Here is a 20412-nt window from a genome sequence, read left to right as displayed (position 1 = left end):
AAATAGCATACAGCGCGCATTGGTATTTACCGCACCATCGATACACTCGGTGGGAAATACCAATAGTGAGATATCGGATAAGAAACATCGATAAGAGAGTAAGTTCACTTTGTAAATGGCGATTGTGAGAGACGGACGCGCAGCTAATAAAAAAGAGTTACATTAAATCACCGGGCTTGTGTTTTTATACCTATACAGTTCACTCACGCACCGATATTGGTCACTACAATTCCCGGGTTAGACGGCCTACAATTTCAGAAGTGGGATACGATCAATCGCCGCCAGTGAAAAATAGCGAAAATTTTTATTTTCTCGTCCGTCGAAGACGCCATCGCTGAAAAAAAACATGTCGGACTTGGTCGGCACGGAGGAGTTCTCGGCCGCCCAGCTGCGCGAATGGCTGGAGTCCCTCAATCTACCAAAAGGTGGAAGCAAAGCTGCCATGGCAGCGAGACTTAACGAAATACCAGTAGAGCTGCGGGGACAGGGACCACCGGCAGCCGAAACATGCGAGAACGAGAGGGAAGATGAGGCAGCCGCAGATCAAGACTCGACGAAGAGCGAACGCAAAGAGAAGAACGAAAAAGCACCGCAAGCGCCTGGGCACAACAACAACCAAGGCGAATATCGAGCAGAGGTTGAAATGTTAAAACTGCAAATCGAGCTGCTGAAGCTGCAGAGCGAGAGGGAGAAGGAAGGGAGAGGAGAGAACACAACACCAGCCGCCAACAATGACGCTGGCGTCATGTTGCTAAATGCCGCCAAAGACATGTTGCCAACATATCATGGCAACATTTCTGGAAACAACGATGACGTCACAACTTGGATCGCGCAGTTTAAGGCCGTCGCAAAAGTGAACAAACTGAAGGATGAGAAGCTACTAATGCTGCTAATGTCGAAGCTTAAGGACAAAGCATTGGTGTGGCTGCATTCGAGTCCGGAGCACATGTCGCTGCCAATCGATCAATTGTTGAACGTCATGGAAGACACTTTCCATCCCAAGGAAAGCAAACTGTTGCTCCGTCGCAAGTTCGAGTCCCGTTCATGGGCACGTGGCGAGGAGTTCTCGATGTACTTCAACGCCAAAGTGTCGCTGGCATCCCGCATAGTCATTGACGACGAGGAGTTTATTGACGGAGTCATCGAAGGTATCCCAGATGTAGGCCTGCGTAGGCAAGCCCACATGCAGTGCTTTGGCGCTCCATATCAACTACTCAAGGCGTTCGAGAAGATCATGCTGCCAAAGAAGTACGGTTCAACTGAAGGGGCAAACACTGGAGCCTCGCCAACACCCATTCGCTGCTACAACTGCAACTCTTTGGGCCACGTGGCAGGGGAGTGCCGCAAGCCCAAGCGCGAAAGAGGAGCGTGCTACGGATGCGGCAGCATGAGTCACCAGGTGTCACACTGTGACGAAAAGAAGTACAAGGTACATAACGATTATATATACAAATTTAATATATACATTAGCAATTACAATAACAAATGCTTGTCCTTAGATTGCCTCATCGACTCAGGGAGCCCAATAAGTTTTATGAAGTTATCGTGTCTAGAGCACCAGTCGGAAAATAACCTAAATAAAGTGGAAGAGCGCTCACGATTAAGTTCGAACGAAATCAAAGAAGATGATTTAAGTTTATATAAGTTTAACAAAGACAAGAAAAACAGAGAAATTGAATTTATTTTGAATAAAAATGCGGATTACGCTTATGTTGGACTAAATAATAGCAAACTTAACATCTTTGGTAAAATACCCAGTTTTGTAATTATTAACAAAAATCGAATCAACTTTGAATTACTAGTAGTGGCAGACGAGTCGATGGGCTATGAGGCTGTGTTAGGTAGGGATTTTATGAATTTATGCAAATTTAAAATTGTAAGTGACATTTGCAAGGAGAAGGAGAGTGAGACAAAAAACGAGTGTGAAATAAAAAATGAGTGTTTAGGAGAAAATGAGCGTTTAGAAGAAAATGAGTGTTTAGAAAAAAATGAGTGTTTAGGAGAAAATGAGTGTTTAGGAGAAAATGAGTGTTTAGAAGAAAATGAGTGTTTAGGAGAAAATGAGTGTTTAGAAAAAAATGAGTGGAAAATAGAGAATGAGTGTTTAGGAGAATATGAATGTGAAGTAAAAGATGAGGGTGATAAAGAGAATAAGCATGAAGTAGAAAGTGGAGGCAAGGTAGAAAATGAGTGTTCTGCAATGGTTGAGTGTCTGGAAGACAGCGATACCTGCGAGAGCGTAAAAACCAATTTCAACGAACTACCAAGCCAGTATCCAGACAAAGAAAACGACTGGGAGTTGAAAGTAGGGACAGATTGTAGCCAAAAACTCGCAGGACGACTTAAATACATGTTTAGGACAGCGTATGTAAACGCAGAAAGACCAAACTTACCACAAACCAAGTGGGAAATGAAGTTGAATTTCGAACACGAAAAACCGTTTCATTGCCCACCTAGAAGACTGTCGTATAGCGAAAAAGCCCAAGTACAGAAAATGATAGACGAATACACAGAAAAAGGTTACATCAGAACCAGTGAGTCAGAATACGTTTCGCCTATAGTACTGGTAAAAAAGAATTCGGGAGAGTTGAGACTGTGCGTCGATTATCGCACACTTAATAAAGGTATGATAAAGGACAATTACCCAACACCTCTTATAGACGACCTACTAGATAAACTGTCAGGGAAAAGACTTTTCACCAAGTTAGACCTGAAGAATGGATACTTCCACGTATTTATGCATAAAGATTCAGTTAAATACACATCGTTCACGACCCCCATGGGACAATACGAATGGTTGAGGATGCCGTTCGGGTTACGAAATGCATCGGCGGTGTTTCAAAGATTCACAAACAAAATTTTTGCAGATATGGTAAAGGAAGACAAAGTTATAATATACATGGACGATATTATGGTAGCAACAAAAGATAGTGATAGTCACATGGAAATTTTAGAAGAAGTGATGAGACGATTGGTAGAGAATAAACTTGAATTAAGGATTGATAAATGCGAATTCTTACAGTCAGAAGTTAAGTACCTGGGCTATTCCATATCGGGTAACGGAATTAAACCAGATACGAAGGGATTACAGGCAGTAAAAGGGTTCCCAGTCCCCACGAAAACGAACGAAGTGCAGAGTTTCTTAGGGTTATGTTCTTACTTTAGACGGTTCGTAAAAGATTTTTCTACGAAAGCTAAGCCCCTTTATGATTTGGTCAAAAAAGACAGGAAGTTTGAATTCGGTATCGTAGAACTAGAATGTTTCGAACAACTCAAAAGTAATTTGTTGGAAGCACCGATCTTGGCACTTTACAATCCCAGAGATCCGACAGAATTACATTGCGATGCAAGTTCGTTAGGTTTCGGGTCAATTCTAATGCAGAAGAAGGGTGATGGCAGAATGCACCCGGTGTTTTATTTCTCCAAGCGGACAACAATTACCGAAGCAAAATACCACAGCTTTGAACTGGAGACACTAGCGATAATTTATGCACTACAACGGTTTAGAGTATACGTGCAAGGCATACCCTTCAAAATAGTGACAGACTGCAACGCGCTAACTATGACTCTAAACAAAAAAGAACTCAATCCACGCATTGCTCGCTGGGCGTTAGAGTTACAAAATTATGACTACAAGTTAGAACACAGGTCAGGAAGTAGAATGCAACACGTAGATGCGCTAAGCAGAGCCGTTCAGATACTCACGGTAGACACAAACACCTTTGAAGAAAATTTAATTATATGCCAAAACAGAGATAACAAACTGATGGAGCTGAGAGAAACGTTACAGAAATCAGAACACAAACATTATGAGATGAGAAACGGAATAATATACAGGAAAAAAGATAACAATACTATCCTATTCTGCGTACCCGAGGAAATGGAAGGCCACGTACTCTATAAGTACCACGATGAACTAGGGCACGTCGGTATAGACAAGATGACTGACGCTATATCGAAAAGCTACTGGATCTCAAACGTAAGGTATAAAGCCAAGCGACACATTGAAAACTGTCTAAAATGCATAGCGTACTCAGCAAAACACGGAAAAGAGGAAGGGTTTTTACACAACATACCAAAAGGGTCAGGACCATTCGAGGTAGTACATATCGACCATTTCGGGCCAGTCGACAAAGGCAGGGCCAACAAACATGTTTTAGTAGTAATAGACGCGTTCACCAAATTCGTAAGACTTTATACGACCAAAACCACTAGCACAAAGGAAGCAGTAATTGCAATGAAAGATTATTTCCGAGCTTACAGTAGACCCAGATGCATTGTGTCAGACAGAGGAAGCTGTTTCACGTCAAAAGAGTTTGAAGAATTCTTAGAACAGAGCAATGTTAAACACGTAAAGATAGCAACAGGGTCGCCACAGGCCAACGGGCAGGTAGAAAGGGTGAACAGAAGTTTGGGACCCATGATTGCAAAGCTTGTTGACCCGGAAAAAGGATTACATTGGGATATGGTAGTGGAAACAGTAGAACACGCGATGAACAACACAATTCAAAGAACAATTAATGAACACCCGAGCAGAATGTTGTTTGGGGTCGTACAAAAAGGAAAGGTTTCAGATTTACTAAAAGATCATCTAGACGAACTAACCGAACAGCGGACAACAAGGGATATAGAAAAGATTAGAGCAGTAGCAGGCACTCATCAGGAAAAAATACAGTCTTATAACAAACAAGCAACAAATTCAAAGCGAAGGGAGCCACACGTGTACGTAGATAATGATCTAGTTATGGTGAGAAATTTCGACACTCATACAGGGGTGTCTAAAAAGCTTATCCCGAAGTTCAAAGGACCTTATAAGATATCAAAGGTGTTAAAAAATGATAGGTATTTGCTAGAAGATGTAGAGGGGTTTCAACAATCAAGGATCCCGTATAAAGGAGTTTGGGCGGTGGCAAATATGAAGCCGTGGATTGAAAATGGTAATAATGCAAATGTCACAGGGAATCAAAATGAAGAAAATGATTGTAACACGTAAACTTAAGAGTAAACCACACCCAACTGTAATAAATCAACCTATCTAGAAACTAACTTAAATGTAAGGAGTTCAGGAGCACTCCGGTCAGGATGGCCGAATTGTAGCAAGGTAATAATTAGTGAGGCATTCAACTAGTATTTAAAATAGCATACAGCGCGCATTGGTATTTACCGCACCATCGATACACTCGGTGGGAAATACCAATAGTGAGATATCGGATAAGAAACATCGATAAGAGAGTAAGTTCACTTTGTAAATGGCGATTGTGAGAGACGGACGCGCAGCTAATAAAAAAGAGTTACATTAAATCACCGGGCTTGTGTTTTTATACCTATACAGTTCACTCACGCACCGATATTGGTCACTACAATTCCCGGGTTAGACGGCCTACAATATTTAAATCGTACTTAATTTGCTTATTATTATTTTGATTGTGGGCATCAGGCCCTGAGACACGAAACCCCTAAAGTCCGCAAATATCATAGAACCAACAAGACCTGTAACTCCCAATACTTATATTTCTGGTAGTGCTTTAATCTTTTTAAATCATAGTTTTTCAAGAGCTTTTGGAAGTTCCATTGGCTGACAGACCAGTTGGCCACAGACAATAAAGACCAATGAAGACCAACGAGGAAGTCTTTCATGGAATTCGGAGAGCGAAAAGTCATTCCAGAAATTTCGGCTTGTGGGGAGGAAATACATTTTTTTCTTACATTTGTTATGCTTATTATACTTATTTGTCATACTTTTACTTTACTTTTACTTTTACCTAATATTTTAATCATTTTTCATACACAGTTCTAATATTTAAAATTGTTTAAACTTTTGAAATTTGTAATATTTGTATCATTTCTAGTATGTTATAATACCTTTATTTATTTGTTAATATTTATTATTTTAATGTTTATTTTTAAAAAAATTTTGTTACTATTTTTATATTTGTATTTTTTTTTTTAATTTTTATATTTTTTTATATTTATATTTTTTTTTTAATTTTTATATTTTTAATTTTTTATATTTTTAATTTTTTATATTTTTAATTTTTTATATTTTTATTTTTTTATATTTTTATTTTGAAATATGTTTATTTTGAAATATTTTTATTTTGAAATACTTTTATTTTTTAATATTTTTGTTCTTTAATATTTTAATATTTTTACATATTTGTTGGTTGGTAATGGTTGGTCTGTATGGACGTTGAAATCTTTTCTTTAAATGCAGTGTCAACATTATGTTAGTATTAATTTATATTTTTATTGCATTTCTTAAATAGTGTAGGAAGACCTCCATAAGATTTTTCTGTTATAGTTCTTAAGTTTCATTTTTAAAAAGAGTATCCCCGCATCGACACTTTTGCAAGCATTTTTCTCTGCTGCAACTGCAACTGCAGCTCGTAATCATCTTTCAGTTTTTCCATTTCTGTTGTCTGACCAAAATATGATCAATTGTTGCTATCGTTTTTTGGTTGCTGTTGTTGTTGTTGGTGTTGCTTTTGGGGCCTCCTATCTTTCGAACAATAAGCGAATATTGTTCGCAAATGCGAAATAATAATAATGTTCAGCAACCGAAATTGAGCCATGTTACCGCATCGACAACAGTCCCCAGTCCCCAGTCCCCATGCCTCCTTCCCCCCTCCATTGGCCCGTGTTGCAGTTGTTGTTGATGTTGCTTTTGGGGCTGTTGCAAGTTGCAACGATAATTGAGCGCTTGGCTTGGTTTTTGCCTTTTGTCTTGTTTTGTAATTGCCATTCAAAAAGGAAACACAACACAGTCGGACGAATGGACAGCTCCAATGCATTTGTAATTACATTTGATTGCAACAATTATTTAAAAATAAAAAACACAACAACTAAAACAATGCCAAAATTGACCAGCAATGGCAGGGGCACTGGCAGTGGCAGCAGTTCCCTAAATAATGTGTGGAAAATTGTTATTAAAATCACATTATTCATGGCAGAGAAGTCCAAGCTTGGCTTAGAACCAAAAACACGACCGAGACTCTGGCTAATTAAGATTTGTTTCTGCCCAAGAAATGAGGTCATCATCATATCCGTAACGGCCGTCAATTTGTCTTTGTATCTATGTATCTTGTGATGAGGTACACGTCTCTGTGTCTCTCACTGAGTGTCATAAAGTTGTTGGCCATTCGACGGCATTGGCCCAAAAGGCCTCGCCACAACACGCCACAAACGGTGGCTGGGGCATTAATTAAAAAGGAAATGCTGCCGGCCTGCCGGGCTGCCTGCCTGTCGTTAAAAAGTGAGTAATAAAGGTGTTTTCTGCTTAACGACAATCAAATAGACATTGGCCCAGCTACTAGTTGGGCATTAAGGTAATTAATAGTTGGTGGAAAAATGTAAAAAGGAATACAATTAAGACATTAGCAATTGGCCAAGAGGCAACTAAGGAGCGCGTACATCACAGAATGAGACCAGAAGAAAGTGCATCTATTTAGAAAAAGATACACTGGAAAACATTCCTTTTTTTCCCTTGATAAACGCACTACATGGGCACACATTTCCCTATCGCTTGCCCTCAGGCAACACCAAGGACAACGCTCAACGAAAGCTCCTATCGCCTCGCTACTACTAATCCTCTCTGAGCGAGTCGCCCAATGCGCACTCACCCATTCGCAGCAAAACCAACGAGTGCAGCAAATGACAAGAGTAACGGCCAGCAAAGTAACGAAGAACAAAGTATTGAAGAGCAGAGCCAACAGAAGAGCACACTGGCTGCTCTACGATTCGACCAATAAACGACCAAACGAGGTCGTTCCTTTGATTTATTCCCTCTGCACTCGCACTCGAAGAACAGACTCCCAAAAGAGCACAAAGAGAGCTTAAACCCGAAATTATAGATTATTTATCAATTCTTGGCAGATATATCTCAAAATATTTTTGAATATTTGTATTTTTAATATTTTTATTTTGTAATATTTTTATTTTTTTAATTATTTTTTAATATCATAATTTTTTAATATTATTATTTTTTAATATTTTTATTTTATATATTATTATTTTTTAATATTTTTATTTTATGTATTATTATTTTATGTATTATTATTTTTTAATATTTTTTTTTATATATTATTATTTTGTAATATTTATATTTTGTAATATTTTTATTTTGTAATTTTTTTTTTGTGATAATATTATTTTTTAATATTTTTATTTTTTAATATTTTTATTTTTTAATATTTTTATTTTGTATTATTGCAGTGCCCAATACCAGTTAGCAGATGGAAATCTAAAGCACCTGATTATAAATTTACTCTCCCCACGAAACCCCCAAATCAAACTCCATAATGTCTCGCTCTATGAACTCTAAAAATAGTAGGGGATCTCCACTCAAACCCTAATTAAAATGAATGTCAATCGAGTAAGGTGAATTCCACATATCCGTTGACACGGAACCACCCATCGAAACCCATTCGAAATTCCATATTCCAAATTCATGGCAAGTGACGCACTCAACTTCTCAAGTGGCTCTACTTCGGTAGCCGTTGGTATCTATTTCAGTCTTTTGGTGGAAATGCCTACGCGTACTACAACAAAAGTTATTAAAAACAAAACCCAAAAAAGAAAAAAAAAAAACTATTCAAAGTTTATGTGACTTTAATTACGTGACAGCGCACTTGGAATGGAACAACATTGAAATCGAATTAAATATGTATGCAGTTATGGCCACAGATTGACACAGATACACCGGTACACAGATACAGATACAGATAGATAGATAGATAGAGAGAGAGAGAGGGCGACTCCAAACATGGACACCCAGGCGTACCATAACCGAAACCGAAGCTTTGGAGGTGACGCAATTTACAAATAGCAACGAGCGCACAAATTTGTATTTGCAAACGGAATTCTACAAATATAAATAATAGCCGGCAGTAGCCAGCAGTAAGCCAACAGCAACGCCAGTGTATCTGCTGGATATATTGGCTCTGGGCAAAGATTTGCACACTCTCTGTGTCCGTCCATCGCATCGAATCGCACTGAATCGCATGTGGCAAGGTGTAATTTACCCTTCAATCAATGCGCAACAAATCAGTTGGCAATGTGCTGCGCAGGCGCACCTCGATATAGCGATGCCTAGTGCCTGCCTGCCGGGCCCTCTCCTTCGCTTCGTCGCTGTCTTTGTATCAGTTGGCAGCACATTTGGGTTAACAATTGGTTAACTGTACACTGGCCATATCGGGGGCTCGTAGCCACTGTATGGGTGTGTATCTGTGTGCGCTTGTGCCGAATGACTAACTGGGCGCAAGGTGGTTTTTATACTCTGTTAAAAAAGCATTAAAACACTGTGCGGCATAGAGCAAAGAAAGCCAAGAGGAAAGCCGACTGGGCAAGAAAGTATTATATACGACTTTGCATATAACATTAATGACTTTTTTACAGTGTAAATATATATTTAAATAATTAAGGCAAATATTTTCAAAAGAGCATAAACCCTTGAATGCAATTCTGTCGAGTTTTTGGAGCGGTCCACTATTCTTCGGACTTTTCGCGGCATGATTTTCAACACAAAGTTTCCTTGGGAAATCATAAACACATAAATACAGAAATAGTTTCTTCCCCCAAATGCTGTTTAGCGTATTTATTTACCAAAAGGCCTTTTTCCAGAGTTATTCTCACGTAAATAAAGCCTAAACAATTTTTTAAAATACTAGAATTTATACCATTAAATAACTAGAATTTATACCATAAAATAACTAGAATTTATACCATAAAAATACTAGAATTTATAACATAAAAATACTAGAATGTATACCATAAAAGTACTATAAATAAAAACAGAAAATAACTTGGAGTGATACGAAAAAAAATACTGTGAATAATAGCAGAAACAATTATAACAAAGAATTACCGGAAATAATTCCAGAAAAGTACTATAAATAAGGCCATAAATATAATGCAGGAAAATACCACAAAATTACTATAAAAATAAATACAGAACCCTACAGATAATACCAGAAATCATACTAGAAAAAGTACCAAAAATACCATAAATAATACCAGAAACTACGCGTCATTCTACAAAGTAACACTTTAAAAGAAAGAGAGCCCTGCATGATCAAACTGTTGCCGAATCTTTTGGTAAAAGTCGAAGTGTAATATTTCATTGGTACAACTATAATTGTCACGCGTTATGCGGCAGTGCCCCTCGGCAAAGCTAACTTCTGCTTCAACGTCTACAAATACAAATGAATGAACGCATCCGAATCCTAGAGAAATATTTTTAGAATATAATTTTCAATAGTTTTGGAGAATGATTGATTGATTAGAAATTTATTTAAAATTTTAATTTGTCGAATTTTAAAAGTAATTAAGTTTTGGGTTGCTAAAACCGTTTATTTCCTTGATTTGTCTTAGACTTGAGGTGCAAAAAAAAAAGAAAGAAACATGGCCAAAAAAAAAACAACCTAAGAGATGTTGATCATGTTGTAGTTGGCAGGTTAACAAGCAACCCGCCCGAGGTGTGTATTTATGTTGGCAAAATCTACAGCGAATTGGTGCTTCCTTAATTTACCATGTTAATTGCTCAAATTAACACGCAGATAAATCGAGAGAGCGACAAGTCAACAAACTCCACAACTTGTTGCACTCGAAGGCAACAAAGGCGGGCCACTTCCTTCTGCCGCCGAAAAATGCGTCCAGTTTGGTCCAAACCATTTTCCGCCGCCTTCCCACGTAGCGCGGCAGGTAGCTGGACAAAAACACAAAAAAAAACTGGCAGAACGTGCTGGTAAAAATAGAAATAGCCGCAGAAACGAAAAATTTTCAAGTTTAAATCTAAATGTGGCTGTAAATCGTGCCCGGCTCGAGATGGAGTCTGAGTCTGGCTCCAAGAAACCCGAACTCAATAAAGTTAGAAGCGTGCTGGACACAAAAAGGGCACTGCCTGGCTGGAGTATCATCATTTTAATCAGTTTTTCGAATGGGGTCAGATGAAACCCCCCCGGAAACCCTCAAAATGTTTGTCAAACTTTTGACATTTGCACGATTTGTCTGGCGAAAAATTTTCCCAAAAATAAGAGAGGCTTAGAAATGGAGACAGCGCCGCTGCCATTCACGTGGCACGCAATTTCCGTGCCACCAATCGGAAAATGCACATCAAATTTTCCATTTAAATGGGAATGGGAAGAATTAATAGATTAAGTGCAGAAAAATCAGCTTTTATCTGTACTATCTGTCATTTATGGGATATCTTCCGATTCTCCCGATAAACTGGTATCAACCGTGACCGAGGTGCACTCCCGCATTACCCCGCCTTCATTGAAAAGTTCAATTAAGGCCCTTAAAACTTTCAAGCTGAAAAAGCAGACCACAACCCAAGACTTGAGTCAGTTTCAAACGCACTTTTGACCTTTTCAAAGTTCGCCCTAAGGGGGGTTACCCATAAGAACCGAAGAAGGGGGCTGAGGGCCCTGTAAGTAGAACCAACAGACCCCCCCGACATTTAGCTTGTTGTTAAATTTAAAACTTTAATGTCATGCACCAAAGAAAATGTGAAGAAAACGCATGCATTCGCTTGGTCTGGTCTGGTCTGGTCGACGCTGCCACATGGCAACATTCCGCGGGGGCCCCCACCTCATCTGCTGCTTGGCTGGGGAAATGGGAAACGAAACGTCAGCGGAAAGCGCGAAAATATCACAAAACAAACAAAAGCCAGAGGAAGGGGCAACGGAGGAAAGTGCACGTAAACAAAGATAGCCCAAAGGCAGATGAAAAAAGCGAAAGAAGAAACAATAAGGCATGAAAGCTGGCTCTGGAAAAGCGACGTTTATATACCCTGCAAGTGCAGGGGGGCCAAGGGGAGTCTAGAAATATCATCTATCTGTTGGCGGATGGATATTGGAGCTTAAGATTAATCTTAGAACGGTTTAAGGTGTGAAAGTAATTCCCCTTGATCGACTAAATTAACTCGTGCCTTCTTTGCGTTACAAACCATCTCGGGAAACCTGAAATACCCCTCTGATGGGGTATTCAAACAATAGTATTTCCGCATTCCATTCGACAAGCAGCGTGCAAGCATCAAATATTTGACAAAATTTCCTTTCGGAAGATGAGAGGCAGCTTTCTGGTATTACTTTCAGTATTTTATGTATTTGTTATGGTAGTTTTTGGTAACTTTTTAGTAATTGTATCTATTAGTATGGGTATCTATGTAGTATTCTTCTGCTTTACTTTGATCGTATTTTTCTGGTATTATTTCTGGTATTTTCTGGTATTATTTCTAGCATTCTTTTGGTATAATTCCTAGTATTTTCTGGTATTATTTCTAGCATTCTTCTGGTATTATTTCAAATATTTTCTGATATAATTCCTAGTATTTTCTGATATTTTTCTAATACTTTATGGTAATATATTTAGTATTTTTCTGGTATAGTTCCTAGTTTTTTCTGGTATCATTTATAGCATTTTTTTAAAATTATTTCTAATATCTTCTGGTACTATTTCTAATATTTTCTGGTAATATTTTGTTGTATTTTCTGGTAAAATTTCTAGTAATTTCTGGTATTATTTCTAGGATTTTCTGGTATTATTTTGAGTATTTTTTGATGCTATCTTTAATATTTTGACTTCTATTTCAAATTGATTTCTGTTATTATTTCCAGTATTTTTCTGGTATTATATTAAGTATTTTTGTAGTATATTTTCTAACATTCTTCTGGTATTATTTATAGTATTTTTGCTATTATTTCTAGTATTTTTCTGGTATTATTTCCTGGTACTATCTATTATATTTGCCGCCTTGATATATTGGTAGTAGAGACCCATTACGACTTCCCAATAACTCGCTCTCATCTAACCCAAATTTAATTTCAGCCCAAGACGAAGCAGCAGCAGAAGATGCAGCAACAACAGCAGCAGCTGGTGGCTGGTGGATGGCGGTGGTGCCTCAAATGAATCTGCAACTCGTTTGAATTGGAAAGTGTTGCCAATTTGCCCGACGATAGCTACGACTGCGATGAGGACTTTAATTGTGCGCTTTATTAGCGCAATTTATGCCCCGACTTGGCTCAATGCTCCCACAGCGACGCCGGCTCCGGCTCCAACGGCTCGTGCTGCTCCATTCAGCAGCTCCAGAGCTCCGGCTCCAGAGCTCCAGCTCCAGCATCGCTTAGAGTTTGATTATTATTTTCAGTGATTGCAATTTTATCTTATTTACGGCAATTACGCTCTAAATTCAATTGTTACGAAATTATGATGATTTATTTCTGTCTGTGTCTGAGTGTAGCTGTGAAACTTTTCAATCGACCCATGCGACAGCCGCATAGAAAGTAGAACAGGGCACGAGAGTGAGAAAAAGCAAACCAAACAATGGCACAAGGCAATGACAAACCCCTCCTCCCACACACGAGTACCCACCAAGGCAAGCCGAAAATGAAAACGGAAAAAAACAGCAACAACAGCTGCACAAAAGCCAAGTGATAAAAATTGAACTAAGGCTTCAAATGGTACCCTGTAAATGTGAGGTGGTCGGGGATTTGATTTTACGGAAGAAAGCCGTTCAACGCTTCATTCTACTGACGGTCTTTGGTCGAGGTATGGACCTTCGTGAAAGCTTCAAAAGCTTTGAAGTCAAACCTCATATACTTTCAGTGTTGGTAAATTCCTGCAAGTATTGGTAAAGGTTGTTGCGTGGTCTTTGCTCCAGGTATGGACCTTCGTGAAAGCTTCGAAAGCTTTGAAGTCAAACCTCATATACTTTCAGTGTTGGTAAATGTATGTAAGTATTGGTAAAGATTATTGCGTGGTCTCTGGTCCAGGTATGCACCTTCGTGAAAGCTTCGAAAGCTTTGAAATCAAATCTCATACAATTCTAGTGTTGGTAAATGTCTGTAAGTACTGGTAAAGGTTATTGAGTGTTCACCAAGTCTTCGCATCAGGGTTTCTTAATGGCATTTCCATCTTTAAAGGGTTTTGCTAATAAATTATTTATACCTGTATATAATATCCATTTAATGGGTATCCTTTGATCGACTACTGCCTTCTATGCATATTTTTTAGGTTTAGGCAAAAAACTCACATGACAATTGCAACTGCGAAATCATAATAATATTTGAGTTAATTTACAAATAAATAAAAAATAAATTGAAGCATATATTATACGCTTTGGCCTGCCCAATCTTGTGCCACTTCCCAGAGGGGTCTCCCCCTACAATGTGTGAAATTTCACAGAATAACAGAGGGACAGAGAAGGGTGGCAGGGGCAGGGTCCTACCAGTCTACAGTTTCGTTGGTTAGCAAATAAAAGTACAACTTTCGTTGGACTTCAAGGGCAAAAGGTGGCTATATGGTGGTTCTATACTATATTATCTGTTACGACAGCTATGGCAAATGGATTTGCATTTGCATTTGAAACAAACAAAAGGCCATAAACGAGCAAACTGTGCAAATGAGTCAGAAATGAGTACTCTTGAATGGAAATCGAATGCCACCAGAACGACCAAAACAGCTGATTGCTGATAAGAATTCTCGGAATAGCATTTGGCATAATATATTTGTATAATTATAGTAAAACAGATGGTGGCAGAGATCGATTACTAACTGGTAGGATTAATATTTTCCAAGGGTTGGAACATGGAATTAGTAAAGCTTAAGCTCTTTTCTTGGAGGTTTTTAAAGCATTTCCCTTATGTTTTTTAATCATTTAATTCTTAAATAATTTAATTCCTAAATCATTTTATTCTTAAATAAGCATCAAACGATTACAGGGCCTGCTTTTCAGAGAGCTTTTAAGCTTTTCCAACGCGATTTTCAAAAGAAAAATTAATTTATCTCTTAAATTAATGCAATTTCTATAAGATTTACCAATTCTTAAAAACGTTACGTTACTGCAATTTTTTTAAATTTGTTTTTAACGAAAAATGGTCCAAAATTAAGCCTTATATTTATTTAATCGAAATAAGGAACTCTTTTAATTTTTAGGAAATATATTTTTTTTAAATATGAAATTTATTGAGACCCTCGATATGTTGGTAAAATATTAATTTACAAGGGTTTCTTTAAGGGGTTTTAAGGATGATTATTACAAGGTTTTGTTGTATCTCGACCATGCATATAATGATGTTATGATCCTTCTTTTAGGCTTTTAATGATAATATTATAAATACTATTAAAGCAAAGAATTATGTCTTAAAATATAGGGAATGTGTTAAAAGTCTTTTAACGTGTTTTATTAAACCATAATTCTCTGTTTTCTTTAGTTGTACTCGGTTCAAAGGAAATAAAATTGAATAAATGAGCTTAGGGCTTAGGAAAAATCATCTGTGGTTACAACACAACCCTTATATATATCAAAGCTCTGCCAATGCCCAAACATTTGTAATTAGTTTTGCTCTCATTTTCCTCAACTTTGTTCGTTGTTCGTATTGTTTTTTTCTTTCGATAAAGCAATTAGCCATGTAAAGTGGAAAACAAAAGTCGAGGCAGAAACAAGAGAGAGAAAAAGGAAAGGCAACCATTTTGGTGGAGAACTTAATTAACAGACGGAATGCTCGTGTGCCCGGGAGACCGGGGGCTGGGGTCTGTGAAGCCAGTCTTCAATTTTCGTAGCTTCGAATGGAGTCCCGCCCAGACCAAATCGCTTTGGCGACAAATTTCACCGCTATACAAAAGAAATATTTAAACAAACAAAACAACAAATGGCTGAAAACGCGTATGAAAACGCAGTCAAAAACAATTAAAAATGCCAACAGAGCACAGAGCAATGCAAAAGTCAAACAAAAACGTCGGACACGGACAGGCAGTAAAAAAGATTGTTTAAATATAGGCAACAATGTGTGTGTGTGTGCACCGACAAACAGATACAGATACACAGATACAGATACAGATACAGAACGAGTTGAATAACAATAATTGCTAGATGGAACACAGAACCGAACGGAACATGCGAGAAGGGATAGCCCCTACTTAGAGCAGTGCAAGAGCAAGAAGATGTGCCCCTCATGCACACGCCATGCATGTTGTTTAAGCAATTCTCGGGCTTTCGCTTGTAGCCCTCAAGGCCGAGCATCGATGCGTGGCCTCTTGTAACCCAATAAAACTTTGCAAATTACAATTAAATATTAATAAAAAGAAATAGATTTGTAACTACTGCAAATCATATTATTTTTCCTTTTCCAACTTGTATTCTTTTTAAATCGATAAGCTTTATTCCAAGCAAAACCCCCGCGTCTGCTTGTCGTCTGTTTTATACAGAAATCTACAACAAAAATACCACAAATAAGCACTCTATAAAGCCCGCATGGATATGCCTGCACTTGAGTTCCCATCAGAGCCAGACAACCAGCAGCTCCACCTCCAGCTTTAGCTCCAGATCCATCTCGTGTGCTTCGAACCGAGTCAAGACCGTGCATAATCAATCCAAGAGAACTCTAGGGCAAGACAGGCGACTAGACTATAATAACAGTCTTTTTTTGGAATCACTAAACGGAGTCCCACCATCTCCGAGAGCGGGCAACGACAACAACAACGACAAGCAAATGATTGTGTTGTAACAATTAAAAATTAACCAGTAGTTAGTTGTTGCTTAATTAACAAGATAAACACAGCAGCGGAGGCCACCGCTGGTAGGAGGCAGGAGGCAGGAGGCAACGTTGTCGTGGTCATTCCATAGCTTGTCTGTATAATTAGCCAAGTGAATGCAAAAGAAGGTTAACACGAGCGGGAGAGCGAGAGACAGGCAAGGAGTGACAAAGAGGGGGAGGGAGAGAAGAGGGTGGCTTAAGTACAGTGCAAAAAATAACATCATGCAGGCAGGCGCCCTCCCCCCTCCTGGAATGGGTCAAATTATTTCTGTTGGGTAAGGTTATTACTGGGATGCGGGTGCTACACGTAGCCAGATACTCGCATGTGGACTCGAGGTGGTTGAACTCACAATTTGAACCCTTCAGTTCAATGGAAAGAATGATTTATATGGGCTTGAATTTTACATTAAATATTATGTATTGGAAAAGGCCATAAATATTAATGGAATAAATGAGAATACACATGAAAAGTGGTTGAAGGATGTTGCTTTAGTTTGGGGTTCCAATAAGTGTCAATCGCTGCACAAATTTCCCATAAGAGAAAGGAACTTCTAGCCATCGAAGTGGTAAGAAAATACACACGTATTTTTTTTTTAAACGTTATATTGGTTCCTGATAAAACCGTGTAAGAACAGAATTAGATGTACTGACTTTTTTTTAGAGTTCATAAAAAATACTAATACTTTGAAAAGTTCTTTAAGCAAAATATTAGTATATAATGAAATTTTTAATTTAAATCCCTTTGAGATCTCTCTTTTTTCTTTCACCCAAAGACAAGAAATTTATATTACTAAAAAAAAACCAACTTAAAAATAAAAGAAAATGGAATAGAATGGAAATCCACTTAAAATTTCTCATTTTTCTCCCCCACAGAGAAATTTAATTTTTTTTTTATTAAAAAAAAAATATTTAAAATAAATGGAGTGGAATTTGTATACATTTATTTAAAGATAATTTAATAAAAAAGATTGGGTTTTTTTTAAGTTTTTACAGGAGTTTTTAGGTGATGTTTTGGATGATATTTTTTAGGGGTTTTTAGATGTCTAAAGATACGGAATTCTTTATATTGACATAAATAGAATTTAAAGATTTCCCTTCCCTTTAAAGATTTGGTTTAAAATCCAAAAGCCAACAATTTTTTATTTAGCAGGCAAATCTCTTTTGTTTTTCTTTCACCCAAAGCCAGACCCAAGTATGACTAACTTCCAAACTTCTTAAGCAGTCATCCAACAATCAAGGAAACTAAGTTGCGGTTGAAATAAATAAACCTCTTAGTCAGAGAGAATCGAAAAGAGAAAAATCGTCTCCCAAGAGCCGAAATCCGATTTAAAGTGACTCGGACTTCCGGCCAGAATGGAAACGATTGATATGGCAAGAATTCAATCTATCAAAACCACAGATGGACTGGGAAGATACGCACCATTTATCTAGTTAAATCTCATTGAAAGCGGGTCTCGGCGAGAATGTTGAGGCCGCACTGTGGCATGCCACTGCTGATTCTGATGGTTGATTAATCCAAAATGAAGGCGTATCTTTTTTTTTTTGGTGTGTCTCTGATATGTCACAAAAACACACACACAAAGATAAATACGTAGGTATCTTTTTATTTAAATTTCTTTTTTCTCCTTTTTGATCTTCTGTTGTATAAGAAATTTCACTTTTTTTTGCGTTTTGTGGGGGGTTTCGTAATCTACGTAACTTTCAACTTAATAGAGTGGCAAAACGATTTTTGTATATATTTAATTTAGTATGCAAAACGAGAGCACAGATACGGCTGGCACTCTGTCTCGCTCTCTCGCGAAAATGTAGAACGCGATCGAAGCGCGTCTTTGTCACAGATGCACACACGCACGCACACAAATACAGATACAGATGCAGACACAGACACGCATACGCACGCGCTGGGGCCTGTGATTCAGATTACGCAGAATCTTCTCTCTCTCTTCTGAGACACACGTGTCGCACCGAATGTATCTCGCAGATACACCACTGCAGTATCTAGACAAAAATTAACAACAATGCGTTATCGCGTTGTACGCGGCCCCAGATCGGAGATCAAGATCGGGGATTTTCGAATTTTTTGCAAAAAACAAAAACTAACGTAATTTTTGTTGAATTTCGAAAAAAATGCAACACTACTTTTTCTGTTTGTTTATTGTTGGCCGCGGCCCGAGTTAGTTATGGGGCGGCAAGGCCGTGTTTTCAAAAGAGCTCCCGTTCGAATGTTGCTCGGCCACAAGTTGCTGGAAAACTACTCATGTTGCCGAGAGAAACACACAAAAGAAGGTATGGCCAGCAGGCAAAGCGCTCCAGCAAATTTCAATGCATGCCAGCCAGAGCTCACCCCGTTTCTCAACATGCTGTGAATCATGGTGTAGAGAGCGATCGCGTGATAGCAACATTGCCCATGCCTTCCCATAGCCCCCTAACAAATCCATATTCCAAAGAGAGTAAAGACGATGTTTGTTTGGTATACTGAGTACATGTTGAAATATTTATAATATTATTGAAATACTGAAGAAATGATTTTCACTGCTCAGCAACAAAGCGCAAACTTGAGCAGGGCGCACTCTCATTTGAGCTGCCAGCTGTGCGGCGCTGAATATCCAAGAGAGCGTGAGCCAGCGAGAGAGAGAGAGGGAAATTTGAGTGAAATTCTCGCTAACTGCTAGCCCTGGCAACTAGCGCTGGACTCTGGCCATGACTCATGAGTGGAACAGAGACAAAAGAAACTTTTGAGTGGTATGAAACAGAAGTAAACTTTTCATATTCAAAAGTTTTCAAAAATAAAAACAATCATTTGGTTGAAGTTATTTATTTTGCAAAATTTTATTTGTTATTTTCTGTGTTTAATTATCAATTTTGAGTGAATCAGCGAGCTGAATAAAGAGTTTCCAGCTGGAGAGAGCGAAAGAGAGCTAGCCGTCTAAGAGAGTGAGAGAGCTAAGAGCTTTGTCTTGTTGGGTGATTGGGGATCATATCATAAGACCTTCATGCAATGCTTACACTTACAGCTCCTGGTCTTCTTATTGTTTATTTACGCACTTTGTTTGTTCAATGCATTTAATTTGTAGGTAAACATTTGCCCCTTTCGGGCGCCCGCTTAGATGCAATCAATTACAGATAATTAGTAGGAGCCTTCGGCGGAGTGCCCAAGAAAGCAGAAATAAAGAAATCAAACGAAGGCAGCCGCGTAATGTGTGGCAAAGGGTAATGCACTGGCACACGGAGAACCAGAACAGATAGCCATAGCAACTAGGTACAGGGGTAGCTCGATAAGAACAAACAACAAACCGGCAGATTTGAGAGAGGAAAATATTGCCTACAAAAGGTACAAAGAACCCAATTTGTACAATATTAAATGGAATTCCACTAATATTTCATCCCAGATCCATCTTGTGGAGCGTCTACTGTGCCTCATTAGTTTTTATTATGGTGTTGATGTTGCAGTTCCATATGGAGGCAGACAAGACATCAGCCATCGCCATCGCCATCTCCCATCAGAGCCATGGACAAGTACAGCAAAGACTCGGACCAAACAAGACAACGCTCGAGTGACCCACTGTCCACTGGCAACGGCCTTTCTTATCTCTCTCACTCGCACTCTTGGCTTAATTACACGCAAAGGCGAGCAGAAAAAGAAGGAGACCTAAAGAGACACACACTCGCACACGAGAGACGAGACTCCTCCACTTGAGTGCGAGTGGGACACATGAAGGGCACACAACACAAACACAAACAGAACGGTTGCCATGGCTTTACCGCAAAAGGTTTAATCAATGACCCGTTCGCTCGCTCGCGCTCTCTCGCTCTCTCGCTCTCTCTCTCTTAAGGGTGTGTGTGTGGAACCCCTACTTGAGTCTCGCATTTTGTTGTTTAT

At 38.5% G+C, this 20412-nt stretch overlaps 2 protein-coding genes across 5 annotated transcripts in view; one reads left to right on the top strand and one right to left on the bottom strand.

The window, feature by feature from the left end:
- Nucleotides 1–20412, bottom strand: part of jvl (javelin-like) — a 75936-nt gene that overhangs the window by 45745 nt on the left and 9779 nt on the right. Inside the window, exon 1 of one of the 4 annotated variants that reach the window (XM_015183154.2) lies at nt 17953–18819. The exons of the other annotated variants lie outside the window; for them this stretch is intronic. Within the exon in view, the coding sequence (XP_015038640.2) occupies nt 17953–17955 (3 nt within the window). The 5' untranslated portion in view covers nt 17956–18819. Of the gene's footprint in view, nt 1–17952; nt 18820–20412 lie in introns of those variants that run through there. 4 annotated transcript variants of the gene reach the window in all.
- On the top strand, nt 189–1910 carry LOC117183242 (uncharacterized). Its single transcript, XM_033376478.1, has 2 exons — nt 189–1429; nt 1500–1910. Exons 1-2 carry the CDS (start codon nt 347–349, stop codon nt 1527–1529), a joined length of 1113 nt encoding a protein of 370 aa, XP_033232369.1. The 5' UTR covers nt 189–346; the 3' UTR covers nt 1530–1910.

This window comes from Drosophila pseudoobscura, chromosome 2, assembly GCF_009870125.1.
Source record: "Drosophila pseudoobscura strain MV-25-SWS-2005 chromosome 2, UCI_Dpse_MV25, whole genome shotgun sequence".
NCBI classification, from domain to species: Eukaryota; Metazoa; Arthropoda; class Insecta; order Diptera; family Drosophilidae; genus Drosophila; species Drosophila pseudoobscura.
This window is presented reverse-complemented; position numbering and strand designations above follow the sequence as displayed.

What these genes read in the sequence shown, in the direction of transcription:
- LOC117183242 (XM_033376478.1), top strand. Translation starts at nt 347, where the DNA reads ATGTCGGACTTGGTCGGCACGGAGGAGTTCTCGGCCGCCCAGCTGCGC. An exon ending in GTGACGAAAAGAAGTACAAG is followed by an intron (nt 1,430 to 1,499) that starts GTACATAACGAT and finishes GCTTGTCCTTAG; the next exon opens with ATTGCCTCATCGACTCAGGG.